The 27,042-nt window shown below is 42.2% G+C and overlaps 2 protein-coding genes across 2 annotated transcripts in view; one reads left to right on the forward strand and one right to left on the reverse strand.

Moving 5' to 3' along the window:
- The first annotated feature begins 1,883 nt into the window (after window positions 1-1,883).
- galnt17 (polypeptide N-acetylgalactosaminyltransferase 17) lies at window positions 1,884-17,185 on the forward strand. Its single transcript, XM_070905843.1, has 11 exons — window positions 1,884-2,124; window positions 3,333-3,516; window positions 5,824-5,990; window positions 11,049-11,223; window positions 11,989-12,186; window positions 12,644-12,761; window positions 13,741-13,926; window positions 14,262-14,399; window positions 14,793-14,888; window positions 16,145-16,306; window positions 17,051-17,185. The coding sequence occupies exons 1-11, from the start codon at window positions 1,884-1,886 to the stop codon at window positions 17,183-17,185; spliced, it is 1,800 nt and encodes a 599-aa protein (XP_070761944.1).
- A 6,663-nt stretch (window positions 17,186-23,848) lies between these two features.
- LOC139285598 (calcium-binding protein 8-like) overlaps window positions 23,849-27,042 on the reverse strand; it is a 45,959-nt gene continuing 42,765 nt past the window's right edge. The window contains exon 6 of the mRNA XM_070906188.1: window positions 23,849-23,976. Coding sequence (XP_070762289.1) covers window positions 23,849-23,976 — 128 coding nt within the window. The remainder of the gene's footprint in view (window positions 23,977-27,042) is intronic.

The raw sequence follows: 27,042 nt of genomic DNA on the forward strand, positions 1-27,042 counted from the left end.
TTTTATTCTAACTTGGTCAAAGTTTTATTTCACAGAATATATGATGCAGCAGTGGAAACTCCAAAGCTCATGTACTCAAGTAATTGATTAAAGTTCATTTTTAAGGCATGCTGACATGTTGATTATTTGCAACTTCAGAAGGAAATTATGAGCTTTTTAGTCATTGGACATCTTAGTTGATTTGCAGATAAACATGCAAGTAAATTTCTGCATGCAATATATGTTTTGCATGAGTTCACAAAATAGTATGCATTGCTATAGCTAAAACTACCTAACAGTAGTGTATTAGTCGAGCACCACCTGCAGTTACAACATTAAAATGCTGCCTACACCTTAATGCATCACCAATTTAATGCTTCACTTCTTTACACTGTCTACTTTTCCTTTAATACTTCAGTACATTTTGTTGTTAATACTTAAATGAAATTAAGAATGAGGTACTGTTACCTGTAATAGAGTATTTTTTGTTATAAGAATAATATTTTTTTCCACCAGATAAGTTCCCTCATGGGACAAAGAGAACCCACAGGGTGTCATATCAGATGTTCTCAAACGTTCCCCTGCAGGCGCCTTAATCTGATGAGATTTCTCCCTGAGGAGGAACACAATCTGTTTATATACTGCAGAATTAGGTTACTGTCTATACCAGCTTTGTGAGGGAAATCACATTTCTGAACAGAGTAGTCTATGTGAAACAGTATCCCACTGTGCCCACCTGTATGGTGAATAAAATAACAGTGAAGTTAGCTATAAAAAAGGGACATAAATCCACCATAAAGACCCCCAGTGAACCCAAGAAGCCCACTGTGGGAACCGCAGTGAAATATCTGAATGTTCTCTAATTGTAGATAATTGGGTGGCAGTGAACAGACACCCCACCCACCTCCCCACCCACCACCCCTGACCTGCTGTGAAGTAAAGCGTCGCCGGATCCACTCCACGTTTTTCCCTGCGCCCTTATTTAGAGCTGTGTGGGTTATAAGGAGAATTAGAGGAAATAACAAGGCACAACAAACAAGAAGGGCGTGCAGAATAACAGGAAAACGTTGGTATGTGCTGACTGAATGAGGGAAAATGTGAAGACAAGCTAGAAATCCGGACGCATTTCTTTGCTCCCGCTGCTGCTGCCGCTGCATTCCCGGAGCATCAGCATCTTCACCGGAGGATGCTGCGTCTCTTGAGCCGCTCTGCTATCTGCTCGTAATCCGTGCAGTCTGCTCAGCTGCATCTCGCTGTGAATATTACAGCGTGTGTAACGTCAATGTGTGAGTGGTGGGAGACGATGAGCGAACAGGCTTTAGCAGAAAGCAGGAAGGTTGACTGAACGTTCAGGAGGTTTCCCCTGAGCATCTGCGAGGATTTGTTCTTCTCTGCGCGCGGTCCTCCTCGGTCGCATCACTGCCGACTTCAGTTGGACGCAAAGGAGGGGGAAAAAGACAGACTTGGTAATCTCCTCACTGTTCAATTATTTAGGAGTATCTGTTCCCCAAGATCAACATATGCTCGTGTCTTTGTCTTGCATCTTCCGTGCATGAACCTAAAACCCGGCTTGAAGTGGCGGTGACACGGATGAAAGCCGATGGCCAGGCACCCCCAAATTTACTCAGAATGGGGATGCAACCTAAAATAACCCCACATGGTAAGAGAGCCGATTTATGACCAGGAATCAGTGCAATGGCTCAGAATTGCACTAACGTCTCTGTTGGTCTTTGCTGTTTCTCTATAAGGTTTGCAGATTTGACCCGGTTGCTGAATTCTCCCTGCAGCTTTCCGCACATCGCAAGCCGAGGGAGCCCTGAATCTGTGACACGTACAGCTTCTCCGGAGACTCTCCCCCCTCCTGTCCCCCCACTACTCGGAGCCCGGACACCGGCGACTTTTTAATGGCTTTTGTCTTCAGAAGATGGAGGGTTTTACTGGTGCTGAACGTGATTGCGGTTGCTGGGTTCATGACTTTCTGGGCCAAGTGCAACACACGCAGCGTCCAAGCCGCCGGTCCGGAGGCTCCGGCTGACGGGAAGAGGCCCCGGGGTAACGGGACGGCGCAGGGGCCCAGCATCAGCCATGAGGTGCTGCTGAAGAGGCTCAGCTCGCTGGAGGACGTGGTCTACAGGCAGCTGAACGGTAGAGCAGCGTAACATTTGAACTGACATAACACGTCAACCTGATTTCCCTCAATGAATGTGCAAAAGAAAGTCAATGCTGTCAGGCTGTCCCTTGACTTTCTGACATGAACATGCGATTAAACTAATAAGTAAGGCTCTGAGGAAGTAAATATTGTCTCATGTCTTACTGTATAAACTCCAGAGAGCCAACCTCTGGGCTTTGAGCAAACAACCTGTCACGTTATTTCAGTCTCTTTTAAGTCTAAATCCACTTCACTGACCTGTGCAGAAAATGTCACCAGCTGTTACATATACTTAATAGTTAACCTCTGCAGCTGGGTTGTAAAGATCAACTATGAACTGTTAATTCATTTGCAATAAAATATTTCATTTTAAATACCAACATAAATGTCAAATTTGGGTTTAAATGGATGAAGTAAATTGATCAGGCTGCTCTTTTTGCTGCAAAACTACGAGGCTATTCTACATTTATGAAGAAAAAAAAGAACTGAATGACTGAAATTAAGTTTAAGTTAAAAAGTCCTAATACAGATTTTCTAATCATTAGTATTATATTTGATTAATCCCTGAAGGGGCAATGCCTTTCTTCCACCAGGGAGGTCAGAGGTCAGGGTCGACGGCAGAGCAGGAGCTTTTAGGGATTCAGTGCCATCAGGACACTTCAGCAGGATGTTTGCCAAAGCAGAGGCTTGAGCACAGCTTATCACGTTAAAGGGTGGTCACTTTAATCACTCTGCCAGCCACAAATACAGCGAGTCGCACTAAGAGGAATCTCGTTTTATCCCTAATTTGAACAGTGAAAGCCTTTAAGCTTCATTAGCAGCTTGCAGCCTAGAAATTCGAAACGTTTTTGACTTTTATCCTTAAACAAAGAGTATCATGTAGTGTATTTTTCATCAGTGAGTACACAGGAACTACTGGCTTTAGTAAGAGTAGGAAGCCCTGGAATAGGATTATTTTACACATCCCTGTTTGTAAATTGTATCCCTACATTGACGGTATTCTGTGTGAATCTGTGCCAGCTCTGAAGTTCACCTCTTTTGACAGCCACTGATTTCATATTGTATGTTCGTGTGAGGTTGGAGCTGCGATGGCAGGGCAGGCTATCAGCTGTAAAGCCACAGAGTACGTTACTGGGAAGAGAGTGACTCAGCCAGACTAAAGGATCCTGACATGTAATCTTGTAATCTTGTTTGCCTCACCCAGGTCTGTCCAAATCTCTGGGCCTGATTGAGGGCTTCGGGGGTCGAGGTAAAGGAGGCCTCCCTGCCACACTGTCACCAGCTGAGGAGAGCGACGCTAAATACCTTAGGGAGAAGTACGGCTACAACGCCTACCTCAGTGACAGAATCTCTCTGGATCGGACCATACCGGACCACCGGCCCACCAAGTGAGTACACGTCAAGTGGATGAACTTAAAATTTAAACAGTTGGTTCACAACAATTACGTAAAACATATTTTATAATGTACGTGTATGTGTATAAGAGAACTGAAGTCCCACCTGCATTAGCTGATTGGCTTCAGCTGTTGCATTCATGCTTCACAATAACTGGATCATTCGCAGCTGAGTGGCAATCAGAGATTTGATATTCATGTATGTGTTTATTAAGGGGGATGATTTGTTCTCCCTGCAGAATCCGTGTCAGTATATTTCATGGCATCGGTCACTTTCTGCAGTGCACATGTGGTGTTGTGTGTAGGACACGTCACCTGTCTCTCTCTCCCTCTCTGCCTCTTACTCTCATATTTGATGAAGTTGCACTATCAGGCTGGCTATCGATCGTCAGGCATGCATGCATGGGCACACAGGTCCAACCGCACACACACACACACACACACACACACACACACACACACACATACAGAGAGGCAGTCCTTGAATTAGCAAGTATGAAAGGTACACTTCGAATTGAGCTCGCACATCATTGATGAATGTACAGGTGTGTGTCCATGAGTGTGTGTGCAACAACCTGTGCTCTGTGCTGTTTATTGTATCTGCATGCATGGTGCAGGTTTTCTCCATAAGTGCTCTTTTAAAGAGTGTGTCTCTGGCCCACATTGCTGACTGAGTGAGTAACAGACCCTCTATTCGAAAGTCCGTGATGATGAGAAAGCCCTCGGCCATAGCTGCCACCAGCTGTGTGTGTGTGTGTGTGTGTGTGTGTTTTGGGGGAGGTTGAGTGGAGGCATCAGAATCCAGCACTCTCATTTGTCACTTGGGGGGTCTTTTATGTTGCCGGGATCAAAGTGGCGTGTGAAGCGTGTTGGGGTGTGATATCTTCAGGCTTAGCAGCAGCATGTAAGCTGGAGTCTGAGGAGTCTGCTATGTTTGGCTGAAGGTTCATGAGAGAGCGAGAGATGGAAAGAAACAAAGATCAAATGTCAAACTATGAGTAGTATAAAGAAGAAACATGGTAGTTTTTGGGATGTACTGTAAATCTGCTCTCTGTTTAGCTTATCACAGATATATCAGTATCAGCGTGTATATAAGTATAGTAGTATAAGAAGTAGTACAAGTATATATATATATATATATAGTAAGTAACAAACTGCAGGAGAGAAATGCCAAACAAAGAATCATCAGCTGATGAGCTGACTCTTACAGTCACATTCAGTTTAGTCAATGAAGCTGTGCTTGTAATGTGACAAGTTCACACTCTCACACTTGCAATCGTTCATGCTGCTCTCTTCTATCTGCTACACACTGCTGTTACTGGTTACGCTGATTTGCACCATCCCTGCCTCCTCCTGTTCTTACTTCTTATTACCATAATTGCTGTGGCATCTCTTGCCTTGTACATTATGTACATACTGTATATTCTCGATATCAGTGTGATATGTATCTGCTGGATTTCTCTTTGCAGACCCCTGGGGGCTGGGGGCTGGGGGCTCGGGGGGGGCTCGGGGTTTAATACATTCTCCTCGGACTGTTGCATTGCTGCCTGGTTTCATTTGGCGAGCTTTTCTTCAAGCACAGTGCCTTCTCTGCAACTGTATGTCCTTTTGTTCCAAAAAATTAGTGTCTCTGAATGAAATAGATTTCTAACACACATTATTCCATCATCATGTTTGTAATCAAAGCATTATCTTGTGAAAATGTAGGTATCCAAAGCCTTGGGGCTTCCTGACAAACATTTTAAAAGGGAATCATAACAAAACGTTGTTCATGGTTAATCCACTAACAACCATGTTGGCATCTGTTTTTGATGGTTTCCTGCCAAAAAGCCTGAAAAAAAGTCATCTGACTTCATGAATTTTCATGAAAACGCTTCATTATAGAATTGCTCGTTATTAACATTTAATTTCATGTGGGAAATAAGATTTATGATAAAAGGGAATAAGACAAGAGAAGGAGACAAATAAAGGAAGGTGTCTCCTCTCCCACTTTTACTAAACTTAGAGCCAAAGCCTCTTTCCTCTTCATTAGAGCTGTTTAAACAAAACAGCAGTAAAAAATAGGCCTCCTATCTGCAGCAGACACGCCGTGAATAGGCCAATTTGGTTGGTTGAACAGGAAGTGGCACGTGGTTTGCCTTTCAGCCTCATCGAACAAGATGTCAGCAGCTCCATGGAGGCAGTTTGGTCTTTTGCAGCAATGATGGAGGATGAGTGGAGCGTGCAAAGCCTAGAATGTTGATGGCATGATGAAGGTTTTATTTTACAGGCGGTGTGGTGTGTTTGCGTGTCTCTGTGCAGATGCAGAAAGGTCAGCTACCCGAGAGACCTCCCCCAGATCTCCCTCATCTTCATCTTCGTCAACGAGGCTCTGTCGGTGATCCTGCGCTCAGTCCACTCAGCTGTCAATCACACTCCGGCTCACTTGCTCAAAGAAATCATCCTGGTGGACGACAACAGCGATGACGGTCAGTAGAAATGGGGAAAGTGGCAACGTCTTTTACTCCTTCTGATTTGAATATACCTCTTCTCTATCTTAAGTGAAATGCAGTATTTGCCTGTAGAGATGAATTAAGAAAGTACAGAACAACAGGAGGGTGACAGAAGGATTCTTGGTTTGATACATGACAAGGGTTCACTGTGATTAAGGGACTGAAAGCAACAGTTTTTACCTCGATTGCTTAATCAAATATAAGCTTGTGCTGTCAGAATGATGTGAGAGATGCTATAATCACATAAACAAATCTAATTAGTGGCTTCAAGGGAATACTTCAAATAGAGAAATACACTTATTCCCTGTCTTGGCAAGTGTTAGATGAGAAGATCGATACAACTCTCACGGTCAATATGAAGCTACAGCCAGCCACTGGTTAGCTTAGCTTAGCTAAAAGACTGGAAACAGGGGGAAACAGCTAGCCTGGCTCTGTCCAAGGGTAACTAAATATAAAGCTCACTTGTTACATCTCTTTTGTCTAATGCGTACAAAAAATGAAATGTTAAAGAGATAATTCACCCTTTTACTGGGGGAGGGGCTCCTGTGCCAGACTATTTCTTGGCCCTAGCAGTTGTAGTCATCAAATAAAAGTCATTGCAAAATGTCAAACTATTCCTTTAAGGCTTCTTCACAATGGCTAACAAACAATCTATGGTTATCATCTGTACTGTAGAAAATGATGCATACATATAGGCTCCTGCAAATACGTTATCATTACCACAGGTTTTTTGCTTAAGCAGCTTTCTAAACTCTAAGAATTCAATCAAATTCCATTCAGTTTTATCTATATAGCGCCAAATCACAACAAAAGTCATCTCATGACACTTTACAAATAGAGCAGGTCTAGACCGACTCTTTATAATGTTATTGCAGAGACCCAATAGTTCCCACCATGAGCAAGCACTTTGGCGACAGCAGCAAGGAAAAACTTCCTTTTAAGAGGCAGAAACCTCGAGCAGAACCAGACTCCTGGTGGGCGGTCATCTGCTTTGACCGGTTGGGTTTGCGAGAGAGAGAGAGAGGGAGGGAGAGAGAGACACACAGACACACAGACAGACAGACAGATAGACAGGCAGAGATGTATAGCAGCACCAGCAGTAGCCATAGCAACTATAATAATAATGGAAATATGACTGATAATAGTAGTTACAGCTGTAATAATAACTGAAATACGACTAATAATAGCAATATCAGCTTTAATAATAACAGAAATAAGACTAATAATAATAACTGTAGTGATCAGACTCAAGCGGGCCCATGGCAGCAGCAGCCAGGCGTACCAGGACCACGATCCACAGGAACCTGCGAGACGAGGAAGCACAAAGAAACTCCGGGAAGATATGAAGTTAGTAACATGCATTGGAGGGACATGAATGTGTAAAGATGGAGAGGGAGAGGAGGAAAGCTCAGTGCATCATGGGAAGTCCCCCAGCAGTCTAGGCCTATAGCAGCTTAACTAGGGGCTGGTCCAGGCAGGCCTGAGCCAGACCTAACTATAAGCAAAAAGCAAAGTTTTGAGCCTACTCTTAAAAGTAGAGAGTGTGTCTGCCTCCCGGACCCGAAATGGGGGCCGATTCCACAGGAGAGGAGCTTGGGAACTGAAGGCTCTGGCTCCTGTTCTGCTTTTGGAGACTCTATGAACCACAAGCAACCCTGCACTCTGGGAGCGCAGTGCTCAAGTGGGGTAATAGGTTACTATGAGCTCTTTAAGATATGATGGTGCCTGACCATTTTAAACTCTATTCTTGATTTTATAGGGAGCCAGTGCAGAGAAACTAATACTGGAGAAATATGATCTCTTTTCCTGGTCCCTGTCAGTACACGTGCCGCAGCATTCTGGATCAACTGGAGAGTCCTCAGGGACTTATTGGGACAGCCTGATAATAAGGAATTGCAATAATCCAGCCTAGAAATAACAAATGCATGGACTAGTTTTTCTGCATCTGTTTGAGACAGGATCTTCCTGATTTTTGCAATGTTGTATGGGACAAAGGCATCAAACTTGTAATGTGGCTTCGTTGGCCTGACAAGGTGATGAGCATCTCTGACAAAAGCCGTGGTCATTGCTTTTGAGGAGCAGCATTTGCTGAGGTGACTGATGGTGTCGAGGTTTTGCAGGGCGGACAGGCAGATAGAAGCAGAGCACCACAATTGGATGTCACGGGAGAGATGTCTGTGTCTTATTTATTGGGCAGGGATGCCAAGCAGGGCTTTGTGAGACGAAGGGACAGAGAGAGAGACAAGGGGAGGGGAAGAAGATGAAACCAGGCAGAGCGAAAAGGAGAGAGGAGGTATGGGAGAGATAGAAAGCAAGGAGTGTCGGAAAGAAGGGATGAAACTGAAAAAAAGGTTGAGGAGTGAAGATGGCTGCAGGGTTTGAAAGTAGGCAAAGTGAAAAGGGAAGGAAGAGAAGGAAGAAGAGAGAAAAGGCGATGAAGAGGCATCAGAGAATGAAAGGAGAGGCTGAAAGAGCAAACCAGGCTATTAGAGAAAGTGTCAGAAAGAGAGAAAGGAGGAGAGACAGAGGGGCTCTAAGATAAATGAGGTCGGACAGAGAGGAGGAGAGAGAGTGCAAGGCGATGGATATCCGGGAGAGAGAGAGGGAGAGAGAGGGAGAGAGAGGACGCGATCAGACAGAACGGGAAGCAAAGACAAATAAGGAGGAAATGGGGAGAGAGAGATGAGATAGTGGAGGCTTTAAAGGATAAGGCTGGCGTTATTCTATTTCTCTTATTTTCAACAAATCTCATGAAAAACCAAAGCCAACAATGGCTTAGCCCGTCACTCAACACTTTCTGACTTCCCTACCCTGTCTGTTTCACTCAGTCTCAAGCCCAAACCCACTCTTCTGAAGACATAAATCTGTTTAAAAAAGTAAAAGTGTCACAAATATAGCTGGGCACTGTAGGTTTTAAGCAAATTTTAGTCAAGAAGGAAATTGGAAATAGTGATTTTGTTTTGGACTAGTTTAAAGCACGATTAGGGATTCAGGATTCATAGCATGGGCCTTTTTTGTAGTTTTTGGTATTATATTTACTGGTAAAAATGACATTGACCTTGCAACTTAGCTAATAAGATGTCTAAAGGAGCAAGACACACAAACACTAAGGCGATCAGACAGGTTGCAAACAAACCCCCAGGTTTTTTCTTTTTTGGAAGAGAAAACTGTTCAATTATTACCCAAACTGTCTGTTATAAGCATCCATCAAAGCGTAGACACTGACTTTCTGTTCAACTCTGCTGTAATTATGCACACACAGCTTTCCCGTGCAGTGAAGGAGTATTAACATTATGTGTGCACTCACTATCAGGTTAGCCTTTAAATAAAGTAATTTAATTCATCCGGTTAAACTGAAGGCTTGTTTACAGTCTGTCTGCTCGCCTTCACAGCTCGTGTTTCTTTGTTGTAATGACGTCCCAGTTTGAATTAACTGTACAATTCTAGCAAAACTTATAGAGACAATGGCCAAGACTATGAAAATAAGACACTAGTTGTAATGAACCAGAATTTTCCTTTAAAACACATTTTGCAGCAGGTCGATGTATGAGGGATTGGCTCAAAATAAGATACAGTGCAGATATGTTGTAATGAAGGAGATGAAAAAAAATGGAGGTCTGGGGCTCAAAGGAATAAGCACAGGAAACACTTGTTATAGCATCAAGTCATTGCTGGTTTTGGTCTTTTCATGGGATTGACAATAATAAGGAAAATATAGAATATTGCCAGTCTTATCCTTTAAAAAAGTGTGTAAGGAAATTTGAGGGAGAAAGAGGCAGAACGTAAAGAAAAGAGAGACAGTTGAACCCCTCCACTCCTCTCTCTCTTGAAACTCCTGGCTGGCTGAGAGCCATCTATCCATCACAGAGGGGAAGAGACTGCAGCGGCGCAGAGGGCGAGGCATGCAAACAAATAACACTCACCACTCTCACTGCCTGCACGAGTCACCCAGCTCTGTGGCCTTGCAGTGTACACACCCAAGTGTATATGAATGATGTGTGTGTGTGGGAGAAGACACAGCATGGCAAATGAGTTTGTGATCAAGGGTTTGTGTGTGTGTGAGAAAGAAATGAAAAGAGGCAGAGAGAAAGAGATAGAAAACACAGAGAGCATGAGAAATGTGTTTTTGTTTAAGGGAATTTTTAAGTGTGTGTGTGTGTGTGTTTGTGATGCAGAGGAAGAAGAGTTGTGAGTGTTTGGGTGCTGGTGGGGTGGGGTGGGGGGGGGTCACTGAGAGATCAAAGGTGGAGCAGTCGATGACGCTCAGGAAGCCGCAGACTCTGTTCGGTGTTGATTGGAGTCTGTTGGAGCTCAAAACAGCACCGCAGGGAACAGAGACAGGAGATTCATCTTTCTGTCTCTGTAAAAACCAGGCCTTGACAATGTGGCAGTGTAATCAAACAGTGACAATACTTGGTGTACATTACAGTGGTGGTCTTTGTGATAATGTGATGATTATCCTAATAAATTGGGGAAATAACTGAAAGCTATTTCATATTTGTGACCTCTGGTTGTACAGGTCAGAGCTCACCAGCAGGCAGTCAAAATTCATTCATCTTTTTATAACTTTATACCCATAGTTCTTATGTAGATTTAACCATGTTGTTTTAGCACTTCTGAAGAAAAAGAAATACCACAGCAGCCAACAGCACATGGATTTAAAGTTGAATTTATTGACCCTTTGCACAGTTTTTTTTGTCATTTGGTAACACACATGGTAACACTGTCATGTAGGTTTTATTGGCTATTCATAGTCTCTAGTCTGCAGTGAGTGGACAGACAGAAACATAAAACATGATTCTTTACTGAGAGCTGCAGAGAAATAGAAAAATCTATTCTTTTACCCCATTCATTTAAGAGGTCAAAGGTCAGAGTCAGCTGCTGTACTGTGCAGCAAAACTGGAACCAGCAGGGCTTCAATATGTTGTTCAAGGACACATCAGCTGGAAGGTTGATGCTGTGATCTCCGATTTAAGGACAGTCTCTCTAACCATCACCTGTTGTTTTGTGTAATCTTCGTTTTACGGACTGCAGAGCAGCTGAAAGGGCCACTGGAGGAGTACGTGAACAAGCGCTACCCCGGTCTGGTGAAGATCGTCAGGAACCAGAAGAGAGAGGGACTGATCCGAGCCAGAATCGAGGGCTGGAAGGTGGCCACCGCCGAGGTGACGGGGTTTTTTGACGCCCACGTGGAGTTCACCCCATCCTGGTGAGCAAGTCATGGCATGTGAATGTTGACACCTCCTCTCAATGATGTCTGGAATGAAAACAAATGTATTTTCTCTTTTCTTTTCAACTTCACTTTGCCACATTTATGAATATTGGAACTCAGTGTTCCAAACCAAATGGTGTAAGACCCATTGAATTACAATTCATGATAACAGCAATAATAATAGTAGACTTTATATATCACTTTTAAAAGAAAGTTACAAAGTGCTATACAGAATCATTGAAGGAGAGGACAAAGGATAGCAGAGGCAGCATAAAACGAACACACAAAAAGTAATTTCACACCTGAGAAGTTTTAAGATAAGGAGAGAAGGAGAAGGGTAGAGCCTGTAGAATCAGGATTGAAAGATACCGTAGGACATATCGCTCATTAAATAACAAACAAAACATAAAGCAAGCGATAAACAAGGACATTGCTCAATCATTTGAAAGATTCAATTGATACAACATCTTTGCCACATCCCGCTGGCACCTTTTTGTAGGTCTCCTATTCGTTTCCCAGCTCAGTGTGTTCTTTGGAGTATGTACACAACCCAGTTCACTCAGCATAAATGGACACATGCCCTCCAGAGTCGCACTGAGCTGAATCAAATAGAATATGTTATAAAGTTGGTCCAACTTGAGGGACGTATAACTGACTGAAGTGGGTGAGATGGTGGAGATCCTAAGAGAAGCTCTGTGCCGTCTGTCTTTTAGTTTGTGTCTGTAAAGTGTGTACATGTGTATGTGTTAACACTCTTGTCAGGGCCGAGCCGGTTCTTGCCAGAATAAAAGAGGACCACAAGAGGATTATTCTGCCCTCCATCGACAACATCAAGCACGACACGTTCGAGGTGGAGCGCTATGAGAACTCAGGCCATGGCTACAATTGGGAGCTGTGGTGCATGTACATCAACCCGCCCAAACAGTGGTGGGACGAGGGGGACATATCCGCTCCCATCAGGCAAGCCAGCTTCACCTATATAAACACACCCAGTTTCTGTGTCCTCACATTATCAAAAGTTCTTGGGGAGATTCTCTTGGGATGAGTGAGGAGAAAATGAGGGGAAAGCAACAAATAAGCTGCTGATTGAGTACGAGACCCCCTCAAAGTAATTAAAAACAAAATGCTTAAAGTACAGAGTGCAGGATTATAATCTGATTTTCACCCGAATATTTGTGTTAAATCTGATTTTCATCCATTTTATTTTAAATAATTAGTTAATAGAAAATGAAAAGACACACATCTCATTTAAACAGATTCACATACTGAACATCTGCATGAATACTGCATATAAAACCATACAAGACCACATTCACCCAGACAAAGGTTCTGATTTACATTCACAAAGCTGCACACAACACACGTGCAGGTGCAAATGTTCAGTGAGTTTCATATTGTTATGTTTTCCTCATCACAGGACTCCCGCCATGATTGGCTGCTCCTTTGTGGCCAACCGTAACTACTTTGGCGAACTCGGCCTGCTCGACTCAGGCATGGACGTCTATGGAGGGGAGAACATCGAACTGGGCATCAGGGTTTGTGTGTCACCCAGTTTCCTCTTGTTCCTGCTCCCTCTTTACCCCTGTAGGTTTAAGTGGAGCAGTGGCCACCGTAGCGTGGCACCGCTGATAAATGAGTCCCCATTAAGAGTCCTGGAGGACCAGTCCAGCGTGTGCAGCTCACAGCAGGGCAATGAAGATAAATAGGTCACATCGAGCGGGAAGGTTGGGGTTTTTTTTTTGCTGTACATTTTGAGAGATTGGAGAGTCTGTTGTTGTTATTGTGTTGTTTTTTTCTAAAAGGCAAAGGCAAGAATATTGAACATTTTCTCTCTCAATTCAATTCAATTCAATTTTTCAATTCAATTTTATTTATATAGCGCCAAATCACAACAAAAGTCATCTCATGACACCTTGACACCAGGTCTAGACCGACTCATTGTAATATTATTACAGTGACCCAACAGTTCCCACCATGAGCCAGCACTTTGGCGACAGTGGCAAGGAAAAACTTCCTATATCAACACTTCCTCTCAGTGTCCATATATGACAAAAGTGTAAGAATTTCAACCTGATTTAAGCAATTATTTGATATTAACATTCAATCAAATTACTCTGTAATGTGAAAGGGGTCCCTTGTAGTCCCCTAAAAATAAAATGAATACCCAACTCTGCACCTCAACAGTACTTTTTAGCCTTTTTTAGCTCTTTGTTTTGGTTTTATGGCACATTTACAGTGAGGTTAAGTCTCACCACTATCAACTACCATAGGTGTTTCCAGCGAAAAACTCTGATAAACCCACTGTGTGCTACCTGCCATGCACCAAACAGCAGACAGATAGAAGTTAGCAGCGAGCTGGTGAAGGAAGTGGAACGTCTAGATATCCAGATATTCATTCTCAGGAGTTGGTAGAGACCAAACCAGAGCTAAAAGGAGAGTGAATACTGGACTTCAATTAATCAGGTGATTATGAATCCAAACTGATAATGTCGCTCCATGTCCATCTACCTACAGGTATGGCTCTGTGGAGGCAGTATGGAGGTGCTGCCTTGTTCCAGGGTGGCTCACATCGCACGGATGAAGAAACCCTACCACAGTAACATAGCTTTCCACACACGGCGTAACGCTCTACGCGTGGCTGAGGTCTGGATGGATGAGCACAAGTCCAATGTCTACTTGGCCTGGAACATCCCCATGGAGGTGAAAGAGCTGTTGTAAACTTTACCTCTGTGGCTGGTCACGCTAACATCTGTGCTGTTTGTTTGTTTATTGCACATAAAGTATTTGTGCTGTTGGAAATATGCAGAGCAACCCTTACTGCGCGTCAGATGCTTTTTATATCAGCTGTTTGGAACAACAAATGTACAAACTTAGAAACTGGGAATTAGTTGAATCATTATTATACTTGTAATCAATAGACATTAGCAAAATGGACATTTGTGTGACATGTTCGGAATTACCATTTTAACTATTCATGTGGAAAAATGCCTCTGTAAAGCAAAGACTTCCCATAATGACTCCTGGTGCTCTTGCAGAACCACGGTATTGATTACGGAGACATCTCTCAGAGGGTTGCACTGAGGAAGAGTCTGCAGTGTAAAAGCTTTGAGTGGTACCTCGACAATGTTTACCCAGAGATGAGGAGGTACAACAACACGCTGTTCTACGGTGAGGTGAGTCAGCAGTCAAACTGACATCAAGGAGAAAGAGAAGCTTGTACATCTATGGTTTGGTGCATTTGCACAAATGGATGAAACCACCGAAAACAGGGAGATGGGTGAGAAACAATAAACCCTGAGGGGTTTGTGAGAAAAGACCTCAACCCCAGAACAAAAAGACAGCAAGAAAACACAAAGAGAGCAGATCCCTACACACTGTCTGAGCTGTGTTATTGAAATATGTTGAGAAATATTTCATTTGGATCTAGATCTTCATCTTACACATAGTGATGCATATACAGTAATGCAGATTCTTTTAGAATACCTAAGTACTGTTTGGGGATATTAGGACTTTGTACAAAGAATTGTGCCAGATGAAACTGACTGTGATACGCTTTTTGCTTTCAGATTCATAACTCTAAAGTGAGCCACCTGTGTATGGATCAGGGTATGAAGGAGAACCACACAGCCACCCTGCACCCCTGCCATGGATGGGGTCCTCAGGTACAACGTGGACACCAGGCACTCAACACAATGGCCACAGAGTGCATCCCTCGCCACTATCTTTGCTTCTCTCTTGAAAACACACACAAGTCATTAGTGTCTTTCACCAGTGACATGATTTACAGCTGTGTTTCTCACACAGGCTCAGCTGAAATCCACTTAGGAGAGAGTTCTGCTGTCAGGATGAAAATGTTTCAGTGTTGCTCTTTTTGTGCTGAAGCCCTGAGTCAGCCAGTGTCAAGTCCTCAGCCCCTCAGCTCGCGGGGAATCTCTTTTTTGCCCGCAGTAGTAAAATGATAAAGCTAGCAGCGCTAAAAATAACGTCAGTTGTGGTAGTGAATGCAGCACAATATCACCCTTTCTTCAAAAGACGCGCTTCAGTTGCATTTTTAAGCTATCCATAAATTATCCATTTTTATTAGTGCGGCAGTTTCTCATTGGACCTTTATGCAGGGAACTGCGCCCCTAAGTGTCTTAAGAAGCAACAGTGACCTCTAGGGACCGCAAGTGGGATTTTTAGGATTTCAGGCCCAAAATACACCTACAACACCTGGCTTATGCACTGCAAACACATGACACAGTTTTAAGTACTCTTCATGTGATTTAACATTTCTGTAGCGGGATACTGTAACACCAGAGTCCTTCACAGGGGCAATGCAGGGAGAGACTCATCAAACTGGGCTGCCTTGACATTTGAAGACTGAAGTGAAGCACAGCTCAAAGCCGACAGCTTCATCTTTCTGTTGCTAACTTTTTACTGTAAAGCCCTGCACTACAATGTGAGAAACTGCAGCTCACGCTTTGTGATACATCTATGAACACATATCAGATCACCTTTGCTAGCGGCACACTGTCAGAACAAAATAATTGCTTATCTTTGTTGAAATGTTACCATCAAGTACAGAAGAAGATGCTCATTTATCTATCAAATTGTGTCATGTTGCTGTTGTTGTTCCTGCCAGACAAATCACTTACAACTTGCACATCATCACATTATAGTTTTATTCCCTGGGCTGAGCCAATTGGACAAATGATTTGGAGTTCACAATATTCAGTGAGGTAGTTCTCAGGTTCATGCCATTCCTGCAGGTTAGTTTCTGCATGTTTAGTTCACCAAAACGCCCACAAATTCAGATCAGCTTTGTTCTAAAATGTCTTTTTTGGGTACCTGGTGGGAAACTTAACAGTTGACACAATGCGCCGTGTTTGTGATCCCCTGTTGTGTATATATATGAAGTCTCTGTGTTTTGCCTCAGTTGGGTCGTTACACCAAAGAGGGCCAGCTGTTCCTGGGCCCTCTGGGCAGCACCGGGGAGGACACTCGCTGTGTGGTGGATGATCAGATCAGCAGCTTTCCTCAGCTCCTCAACTGTGACAAGGTGACCAACGTGAAGCAGAAGACATGGAATTTCTCTCAGGTGAGAATTGAAAGAGAGGTTTTAAGAATTTCATTGTTTTGGGTGCTAAATAATGTAAACCTGACGTGACCGTTATTGAAACGAGTATGTAATTGGTGGGATGAAAAAAGACTAAACCTGAGGCAACAAAGTGAATTTAGAAAATTTCCACTAAAACGTGTTTGAAAAAATATTTCTGCTAAAGCATCTTCAATATGTGGCACTTTTAAACACTTATTGTCAAACTAATTTGTAAACTAAAGTAAAAACCTGTTGTAAGTCATTTGTCCATCAGTCTTTGAGTTCTACCTGAGACATTTTAAAAGCTGAAGACACAGAGCTTTTGAGCTGTATTTGCACTGGAAGACGAGAGCTCACACAGAGAACACAGCAGACCTTTTGCTACATCGATCCTGTGTCACACGGCATGAAAAGCAGTGAAGGGTCCAGTAGAAGCAGGTGGTTGTCTCCTGCAGTGGTCCTGTTCATGGCGATAGTGTCACTAATGTCTCAAAATTCATGTGGCGATGATTCAATTACATTAAAATGTTAGATATTAGTGTTATGTAGCTCGCCTTTCACCGGATTTCTGCGTTCATTTTTCACAGTTAAAACACTATAATTAATACATTACCTGAGAAGATTAGATGAGCAACATCTGTCCACATCGAGCCTGGCTCTTGTCACATCCTGTCACACTCACATGTGGTACACCATCTGTAAAACTGATGAAACCAGAACACTGTCTCTCCTCCTGCCCTGCAGAATGAGTCGATCATAAATCGAGCTACCGGACGCTGTCTGGAGGTGGTGCCGGCTAACGTTTACTTCGGCCACCTGCTGGTCCTGCAGCCCTGCTCTGGTCAGAGGTGGACCATCAAGAACACCATGAAGCAGTAGTCGACTGGCCAATTTCACTGGGACCAATGACACCAAGGGCCATTTCCAAGAGATGTCACCTGAACTCAGCTTGGCCGAGTGACAACTGATGAGGCAGAGCCTCGTCGTCTTCTTCAGAAAAGACAGAGATGGTTTAAAAGAGGTGTGAGCTGTCTGAGTGATACAAGGTTTGTGTGTTTTTTTTACAAACTAGACATGATGCAAGTTTGGCATGAGGACTGTTTCTTTCTCCATCTGAATTTGACAAACTGTCGATGTGACGTTGCCATAATTCCTGTGTGTGCCACTTCTCTACAATGTTTTTAGGTTTGAGGATGGATATTTGATCAGCCAAAACTGTGTTGTGTCTTATGTGGGGGAAAAAATAAGGTTTCTATCTTCATCCTCAAAATGTTTCTGCATTATTTCATTCTGTGTCATGTTATGTCTTTTAAGATGAACAAAAGTATAAAATACCTGTATAATATGCACCGATCAGAATACATGGGTAGTTTGTAATAGGCTTCATTAGTGGTTCTCTACTTTTTAGCTTAAGATTCCTGAAAATGAAGTGTGTCTACTTATGATAGACATGAATTTAACAGTTACCGATTAATGCCCCGAAGGGATTTTTATTTTCTTCTTACAGCAGCCTGTAAATATTTATAATTTGAGGAAAAAGGCATTAACAATGAATATTACTTGGTGTATTGGAGCCAATTTTTTTGCAGTTACTGTAAATCATCTCAAAAATCAAATTGTGGAGGGCTACTGGGATAAATCATGGTTTTATATGTTGTGGACGCATTTGTCTTTTTTATTGTCATTTTTACTCAAAGCATTCGGAAGCACCAAATGCAGTACATCTTGTAGCATGATTGTAAGTACTGTATGCACATGGGGACAAAGTTAATTTGAGCTGCGTCGATTTCTTCTGTTACCTGCTGAGTGCCATAACTACTGTGGGTGGCCAAAATGAACAGGCTGCAGGCCTGAAGCACTTTTTTGGACACAGAGATAGAACTGCAGCCTGCGAGAGGAAGATCGAATCAGGAATGGAAAAGTGTATCGATTGTGGAAATGCTGAAGGCCTTCAGGGCCGGTGTTGTTAATGTATTGAGATGTATACGATGTCATATATTCAATTAATTCAATGTTATCAGTTGGATTTTTGCTCCCAAGATTGTCTTCCAATAAACAACTGGTTTCCTGGTTTTTGCTTGATTACTGTTTCTGAGTTTAGAATTAGGGTTTTTGAATTCTTGATTAACTGTAAAGTTTTATGCACGTTGTTTTGTATTTTTTGGAGTTTCATGCACTTTCGTTTTTAGTTGTACCCAATCGGTAGATCCAAATGTCTTTGCGTACAACTTTAATTGTAATTTTTATGGATACTGACATATTACTGTCATTAACTTCCTATACCAACATTCATATTTTCAACTGATGAAGTCAAGAATGTGAAAGTACTTAATTTCTGTTCTTCTGGACTTCAAATAAGCTTGTGACTCTGCGGAGTAAGAGCTACCATGCTGGGCCACTTTCTTTTTAACTGCTCCATCCATTTGCATGGTTTCGGTCTAAATGTTTTCTCATACTGTGAGATTTGCCCTTTAAATCATCTCCAAAAATAGACCACTTCAAAAGAGATTTCACTCTCAGCTCCCAGCTGCATGGCATCTGGTGCAACTGTGAACACCAACTTGGCTTATGAATAGTTTAGTCACATATCCTTTATAAAAGTAGTACACCAAAATATTACACAACATCATCCGAGGCAGCCAGGTGGCGTGACATTAAAGAGACTGCCCTATAAATGGAAAGTTATGGATTCAATCCTGTAGCAGCCGTGTGTCCTATGAAAAGTGTCCTTGAACCAGACGCTGAACTCCTAGTGCTTACTCTCACTAAGCTGCTCTGGATGAAGCATCAGCTAAACGCTTAAGATGTAAATGAAACAGGAGGAGCCTGCTGGGAGTATAAGGGCCTGTTTCTAGCAGAGAGCTGGAGAGGGTGGTGTGGCTCTGGAGGACAGAGCCTGCATGCTAACGCGACACTGAATGCCGATCAGACTCTTTAATACAGGCCTGCTCATCTCCTCCTGGCATTTAATAGGATTAATATATGTTGGTTAAAATCCTGCTGAATGTCAGTCAACAGTTACTGTAAATAACACCAAGGACAGTCAGATCAAATGAACTCATGTGATGTTACTCAGGTATAACGTGGATCAGAAAATGAAAAATGATCTACTTTGTACATATTAGCACGGAAATCATTCTAGATAATGATAAAATTGTAGGCAATTAAAATTATTGGAATAACTTATTAACCTTAATTTGGTTACATTTTTGTGTCACTGGTTGTAAGTAAATCAATAAAATAGACAATCAGTTATAGTTTCCATATCGACAGTATTGTCCTAACCAGTAGTGTTCATAACGGATATGCAACAGCTGCAGCACAACTTAAGCTATAATATAAAGATGTAACAATTTCCTATAACTCACTGCAACTGGACACATCAGACATGATATTATGACGCATTAGGTACACTTGTACAATCTAATGCAATACAATACATCAGCCTTGCCATAGCATCTATCTTCATGAAGATAACAATGTTCAGTTTGAGACGTTGTTGGAAATGTGGTGAAGTATATGTTCATTGACGAGGTCGTGGGTTGTGATGTTGTTGTACTGCATTATGTTGAGAGAAGTTTCTAACATTCTGCCCCCCTCATGTAAATGTAAATGGGAAGGACAAAAAATTAGAAACACCTCTCAATATAATGTGGTCCAGCACAGCTCCACCTTTAACTACAACCTGAATAATAAACATGTTTCTCAGATTCTTGCATTAATGACAAAGGGGCTTATTTAAAGTATATTTAATATTTCATTTAAGTGAGACAACACTGAGCAGCTAAGTTGAGCAGTGTAAGGGTCCATTTATATTAACATGCTTGTTATGTAGTATTTGATGGCTTCAAAGTTTGAAGACTTTCCTGCAACCAAAATGTTTGGAGGTTCGATGCCTGTGACTGCTGATAGCTGCTTGTTAATGAGCACAAGTCCAGTGTAAAATAAAACAAAACACTATTTAAAAAACACAGTTTTATTGCATCAATGCTTAATCCTTTGACTTTTGTACAGATTTCCATATTTACAAGTTCATAATTATTATGCCTCTAATAAATAGTACAACTGAAAGTCTTTCTCTAGTCTACATGTTTAAATATTGCACATGCAAAGTATGTATAGTGTGTGCTTGTCTAATAGATATGCTGTCTTATTAGCTATGTACAAAGTTACATAACAAAAACCCGAAGGATCCAACCACCATGCTACTGAAAAGACACTGTGCGTTTCCCCTAAAAAATAAAACTCTACCTCAGCCATCGAGACATGCAGTTTGACTAACCACAGTAACTGTAACTCAAATCTCCCCAAAATGAAAATGAAAATTTAAAGACCAAGTTCTTCTCAAAGAACAAATGATGAAACTCTAGTTAACCAGTTAACCACCACCGCTGTGAATTTGGTGGGAAATTTCCACCAATACTGCAACACTGACAGATTAAAAAAAAAGAACAAAACAAATTTGAATCAGTGTTTTTCAGATAAAAAACAAACAAAAAAACAAAACCAGTGTGACCTACAAGGTTTTGTAGACTGTTTTTGCAGAGAGTGCTCTTTATTCAGTCTCCAAAATGTAATATTCGTAAATCATCTGTGAACAAAACCTTTTACAGGTTCAAACGGACTTTTTCTGCCATAGGCAAGAAATCTATTCCTATAAATACACTGTGTTTAAATAGACCAAAGTCAACCTATACATCATACAGAAAAATCCACGTTTTAACATGTAAGAGCAACAATTGCCAGACACTGTGAATAATGCACTGTGAGTGTGAGAGAGTGAGAGACACTGTGAATAATGCACTGTGAGTGTGAGAGAGTGAGGAATACACAAACACTGTGACGGGAGAACAGCTTGGACGATGTGATCTCACTTCACCTCTAGATGGCACTCTTGCACATACCTACAGCCCTCCTTGTCATTTTATTGGAATGGATGACAAGTACAGTGCAAAAGCAATAACAGGAGCAAACCAAATCCTACATGATGATATTTTTGCCGAAGAATGCCACGTTGATCTTGTGTTTCCATGTGGGAACTTGGAAAGGAGTCTATGTTGGGTTGTCCGGTTCACCTCTGCGGAGTTCTATGGCTTTGGCAAGAGGGTTGAGGGGAAGCAGAAAGGGCCTTCGCCGCCTGCGTCTGACGTGTTTGTGATGAAGCAGCCGCCTCTCTATCTGCTGATCTCCCTCCCTGCACCTCTGTACCCGAGTGAGCAGAGAGCACCGACAGTCACACACAGACATACAGATAATGTACACCTTCAATGGACACTTGACACACTTCAGACGTGGGTTACCGTATTTACAGAAGACACTGACTTGATCGCATGCACTTGATAATAGGGGTGGGTTTCTGACCCCCGGCTGGGTTTACATGTGGAGATGAGAGTCAGTGCAGGAGTTCAGAGCCAACCTCAGCGGGAATCAACATGTCAAGACGTGTCTTGAAGTGATTCAGTGCTGTGAGGAAGTTTACACATCTCCCAAGTTTTTACAGAATTTGTCGTGCTTCAAAATGATTTCAAATTCAATTATTTGATTTATTGATCTGTGGTCTACACAGTGATTTCTATCACACAACTTTTCCTGTTGTGTGGAAAAAGTAATAATCAAAATAAACTAAATCACTGACACAGATTGGCATTTTTGCTTAAAAACGTGACCAAGGATGGATCAAAATAGTTCAGAATCAGAATCAGAAATACTTTATTGATCCCCGGGGGGAAATTATACTTAATTAATTGATTAATCGACTAACCATTTCAGCTCTACAACCAACCAAAAGCTGATAATAAATATTAGTGGAATCTCTGCAGAATTTCACTTGCAGGACGGATTAAAATTCAGAAAATGTGAAGTCACACATGGATGGATTAAGATAAAATTTTCGCAATTAAAAACATAAGAAAATAAATGTTGATAAAATAAAGGATAGACAAAATGATGCCTTAGTTTTGCACAATCTTATTTCATTTATATATTTGAAATTTCAAACTGATACAATAAATAACTGTAAAAAGTAGCAATGCACAACTTGCAAACAAAAACTTTAAATTATTCGATTTCAGAACTGTTTTTAAGCACAACAACTTATGCAGAAAACTTAAGGGGATTCACCTTTTCACAGCACTGAGTTGTAATTCATGAACTTGATTTGTGGTGAAAAAAAATCCACCCTAAAACACTTCAACACTGTTCAAATCCTCTGTTGGTGGTGATATACCTTCCAGTCCTTCAGGATTAAAGAGCAAAAGCTTAATTTAGTAACAACACCAACCGACATGCAGGTGGAAACCTGTCAAGAAGCCAGAATGCATCGCAGCCACAAGACAGACACACTGCATTTAGAGGAAAAGGTTTAATTCAGGTTTGGTCAACTGGAAAACCTCTTGCTGTTTTGCTCTTCCCATTGTCCTCGCTCCTTCCACCTACATTAATGCACAGCTGAACGCGATGAGTTCACATCTGTTCTGGGGTTTTCCAAAGTCATTTTGGGAAATGTGGGAAATCACCAAGTGAGGCAGAAGAAGACGAGGCAGACTGAGAGAAAGTTGAATTCAATCACATTGCAAAATAAGTCCTGGAGTGCATTGAACACCACAGATAGATGATATATAACAGTGTGAGCACTGAAAGGGTGGATTTTTTTCCCCATTTCCTTTAATAGGACACAGAAACCTCTTCTCTGCACTCTGAACAGTGTTCACCCAACAGCGTCCAGGAGAAAGAGAAGATCCAAAACTTTCGGAGCTTCTGTGTCCCTTCATCAATATCACAAGGCCAAAACACAAACCTGGAGTTACCATTTCACATCTGACTCGCTTGACTGCTTGGTTTGTAGGGCTGATGAACTGATGCCAGCACCTCATACCAGCCCACAGATGCGGTAGCTGAAAATAGAAAGTTGGAGAGCTGAAGTATCGTAGCACCATGAGAGCTCCGGGAGCTGTGGCCTGACACGTACAGATCCTTCTGTTTGAGTGGCGGCGAGCGCGCCCATCATCCTTCCAGGAACTATAATAAGAGGGCAATTGTTCCCTTCCTCTTATTCCCTCCCGGGCCCAGACTGCAGCCCTGGTAGCTCATCAGACTCCTGGTGGGTGACAGATCTGCAGACACACACGTCACATCTCGCCTGCTGGAAAAGCGAGCAGCTCTGAACTCCTGCACTCAACGTTTTTTTTTTTTGGTTTTGTTTTGTTTGTTGTTTTTTTTATTTTACATTTTTTTATTGCATCAGGGAAACAGACACAACAGAGTATTATGTGTAATGTCAGCCCTTGAGTGTCCCTGTCAGAGTAAAGGGGGAGGAGTCCTGCATGACTCCTCATGCTGGCTTCACGGTTTCATTGGACGTTGGATGGAGAGGTGCCACTCGTACGAAAAAACTAAAAATAATTTGAAAAAAAAAAAAAGGATTTTGTCGATGATTATTTTGAATGTTATTCCTTGTAGTTCTTTCCCTACCAACAGGGATATGACCTCACCCACTGGCATGCACATGCAGGCTGGCTTGTTCCCCGCTCACAGTGGGCGCAGCTACTCCATGCCGTTCCTCAGCATCTGATTGGCTGCGATGAGCATGACGCTGATGATGAATGCCATGGCAAAGGCGCAGATGAGGCTCTTCCTCACACATGTCTGACGGTTCTTCTTTGAAGGGTGAACTGAAAGAGAAATGAGAAGGAGACAAAGAGAAAGACGAGGAACATGAATAAGGAAGTTGTCTAAAAGATGATAACACTTCTGTTTCTGACGTGTCTTTGAATTGATCAGAGAAAGAACATAATGAAGACAAACAGCAGACTGACACCACATTTGGAGTGGTTTATTTGTGTTTACTCCTGGTAAACCTCACTGGTCAACTGCTCTCCCCCAGGGGAGACAAATGCCATTCAAACTTGAATAACACAGATCACAGAAACCAAGTTCAGAAAATGGGTTAGAAGGATTAGGATTAGAAGATGGATGTTGACATCTAATGCTTGGAAAGCCTAGCATAATAAAATAAACTGACAGCACACCTACAGGAGCTATGGACTGAAGCTCATTTTCATCTGTTCTGTCATATACTCTTAAAATGTATCAATGGATGAGAAAGTACAATTCAGCAACGAGTGAAGATACTGTATTCTCATCACATATAGCTAAAGTTACAGGGGCTGGAATAAGTAATGATTTGATTCCACTCCATCGCTGCCCAAATCTTTAAACCTGACAAGACAACAAGCTGCCAAACCTTCGCACAGCAAGCGACTTACTTGTGCGTTCAGGTGACTTTGGTTCACAAATCCTCGTCCACTTTAATGCTAAATATACTGTGAAGTGAAATTTTCCACTGTGGCTGGGACCAAAGGAAATAAACCTGAGGTGTGATCTCACATTAGTGTTGCCAGGCAGAATGAACAGCTCTGCTCTGGATCCCAGCTGAATGAGCAGCGGGTAACTGGGAAGTGACCAGCAGAGAGGGACAATGAGGTGAGCGTCACAATTCACAGGACCAGACTGATTTTTTTTTACAGAAACAGACAAACATCAGAATGTCTGCTGTGTCTAGAGGGAGTTTTCTATAGTCTGAAAAACCAACCCTGATGATGAAATATTTGCTCGGACGTTAGACTCTTAACAGAAAGCGTGCGTTACAATCCTGGAGGTGTGAGGTTTGAATGGGCATTTAGGAGACAGGTAAAGTCTAAGAATGAATGTTTGGAGCTTTATCCATATTAGGGACTAAAAATCAAGATACCACGGCCTGCTGCTACAATTTTTACCTTTTTTTAAAAATCTGATCCAAGTCCCCTGACTTCATGGAAGTGCAATACTAAAGCTGGAATACCCCTTTAATTTTATCTACCTATGATAGATAGGTAGATATGGTAGTGAAAGTAAGTGACAGCTGACACACATTCACACATCAGCAGTCCAGGCTCTCGCTATGAGATAATTTTCTGGTTCAATCAACCTCCGGCACCTAACGGTAACTCAGCAGCTCTTCCTCCCTGCAGCGAGTCGGCGGACTGCGAGCGGCTGAGATGATTTTATGGGGCCGCGATAATTAGGGGAGCTGGGCCAATGACCCACAGCCACATGGCTCACACTCTCACTTGCTCTATTTTTAACTCGCAATTCAAGAAGCACTGAAGTCATCAAAAATGCTTCTTGACTGCTGTTCCAATGAAAATGCAAAGTGGAAAGTAGGACAGAAATGGCTACATCTTTCTTGGCTGAGACGCTGAGGCGGTGTCATTAGTTGGCAATCTCCAGCTGAAAAACACTATTCCAGACGTGACGTGATCTTTAGCCAAATGGATTATCTAAGAATGAGCTCTCGGCCATTACCACGGTTATGTAACACTGGGTGAATGTGAGCTTTTATCTGAGTTGGTGTTTTGTACACAAGCCACAGAAGACAATATGTTTTCTTTTAAACCTGAATTTAACCTGGGTAGTTTCACGAGGAACGCCATGCACACACTCAGTTACACACAGTCACACCTTGAAGCTGCCGAGCACAACCACAGTCTCACCTGTTGGTTATTATTACTACCATAGTGTTGGTACCAAGCCTCTGGGTTGAGATTATGTTAATGTAATTTTTCAGTATAATTCAAGCTGTTTCAAGAATTTTATGTAATTTCCTCGATACTAGTGCAGCAAAGTGCCTTATTCTCTGTGAAGATACTGCCACTCATCTCTAGAAAACCTTTGAGACAAAGGGAACTGCACTGTTGACAAGTGAAATTATCTTTCAATTTCTTTTCTTATGTGATGAAAAAGAACATGTCTTGAAGGCTTTTTAAAAATAATTCAAGTATCTATCTATAGTTGTATAAGTCAGGGTGAGTTGAAGAGGGTGTCAATGGAAAGACCATGTGCTCAGCAGCTGGCTGGACTGTGAAGATGGGAGGAGAGTTGTGGTCAAGACATTAGTTCTCAGTCCAGTCCCCTGAACCTGCTGTCAGCCTCATAAAACACCTCCTCAGCTGCCCAAAGTAACTACACCACCGCCAAATATCACAGGATTTTCTTCAGCGGACCACTGTGGCCATGAAGGTAATGAGGTGTATGCTGGTTTCCAGGCTGCAGATTTATGGCTGCTTGCCTGCATTTGCGCTTCAAAATTAGTTGGCCTGTAGGTACTGTATGTATTGGTATGCTAATGGATTAACAAAGCACAGACCCGCAAGAAAACAGTGTTATAAAAGTAACATTTGTTTGCCGTGGATCGTCGGATGAGTAGCTGATAACGCGGCTAATAGGAATCTAAATAAATAAACAAATTGAAATACATTAACTCTTGTGATCCAGGAGATTTTGCTGTGCTTAGAACAGCGTCAGTAAAATTAATTTTTACGTATATGAAAAAGTCAACAATGATAACTTCAAGTGATGCAGGTGCACATCACAAACATGCACAATATGCATATATTGCTATATGGGTGCCCTGAAATCTATACACCTGTATGGCAGCTGTGACATTCATGGATCAAAGCTGATTTTCACGCTTGCATCTGGCTGCCAGGCTCTCCCTGGACAGCTGCTACTCCAGCATGTTTCTCTGCGCTTCACGCTATTGGTGCAATTTGTTCAGAAATGAATCAGTGCCAGGTGAACTTCGATGGATCAGTGGTTACATTCTTTATTCTGTTGTTTTTCAGCTCCACACCATATTGATTCAGGAGCTAGCCAGAGGGAAATCAAGTGCCTCTTATGCTAGCTCGTATATCAGTAAG

This window comes from Enoplosus armatus, chromosome 5, assembly GCF_043641665.1.
Source record: "Enoplosus armatus isolate fEnoArm2 chromosome 5, fEnoArm2.hap1, whole genome shotgun sequence".
NCBI lineage: Eukaryota > Metazoa > Chordata > Actinopteri > Centrarchiformes > Enoplosidae > Enoplosus > Enoplosus armatus.

Bases quoted from the DNA above. Each gene is read 5' to 3' on its own strand.
- galnt17 (XM_070905843.1), top strand. From the start codon at position 1,884: ATGGCTTTTGTCTTCAGAAGATGGAGGGTTTTACTGGTGCTGAACGTG. The intron at 3,517-5,823 runs GTGAGTACACGT...GTCTCTGTGCAG, and splicing joins CCGGACCACCGGCCCACCAA to ATGCAGAAAGGTCAGCTACC. The intron at 14,889-16,144 runs GTACAACGTGGA...GTTTTGCCTCAG, and splicing joins GCCATGGATGGGGTCCTCAG to TTGGGTCGTTACACCAAAGA.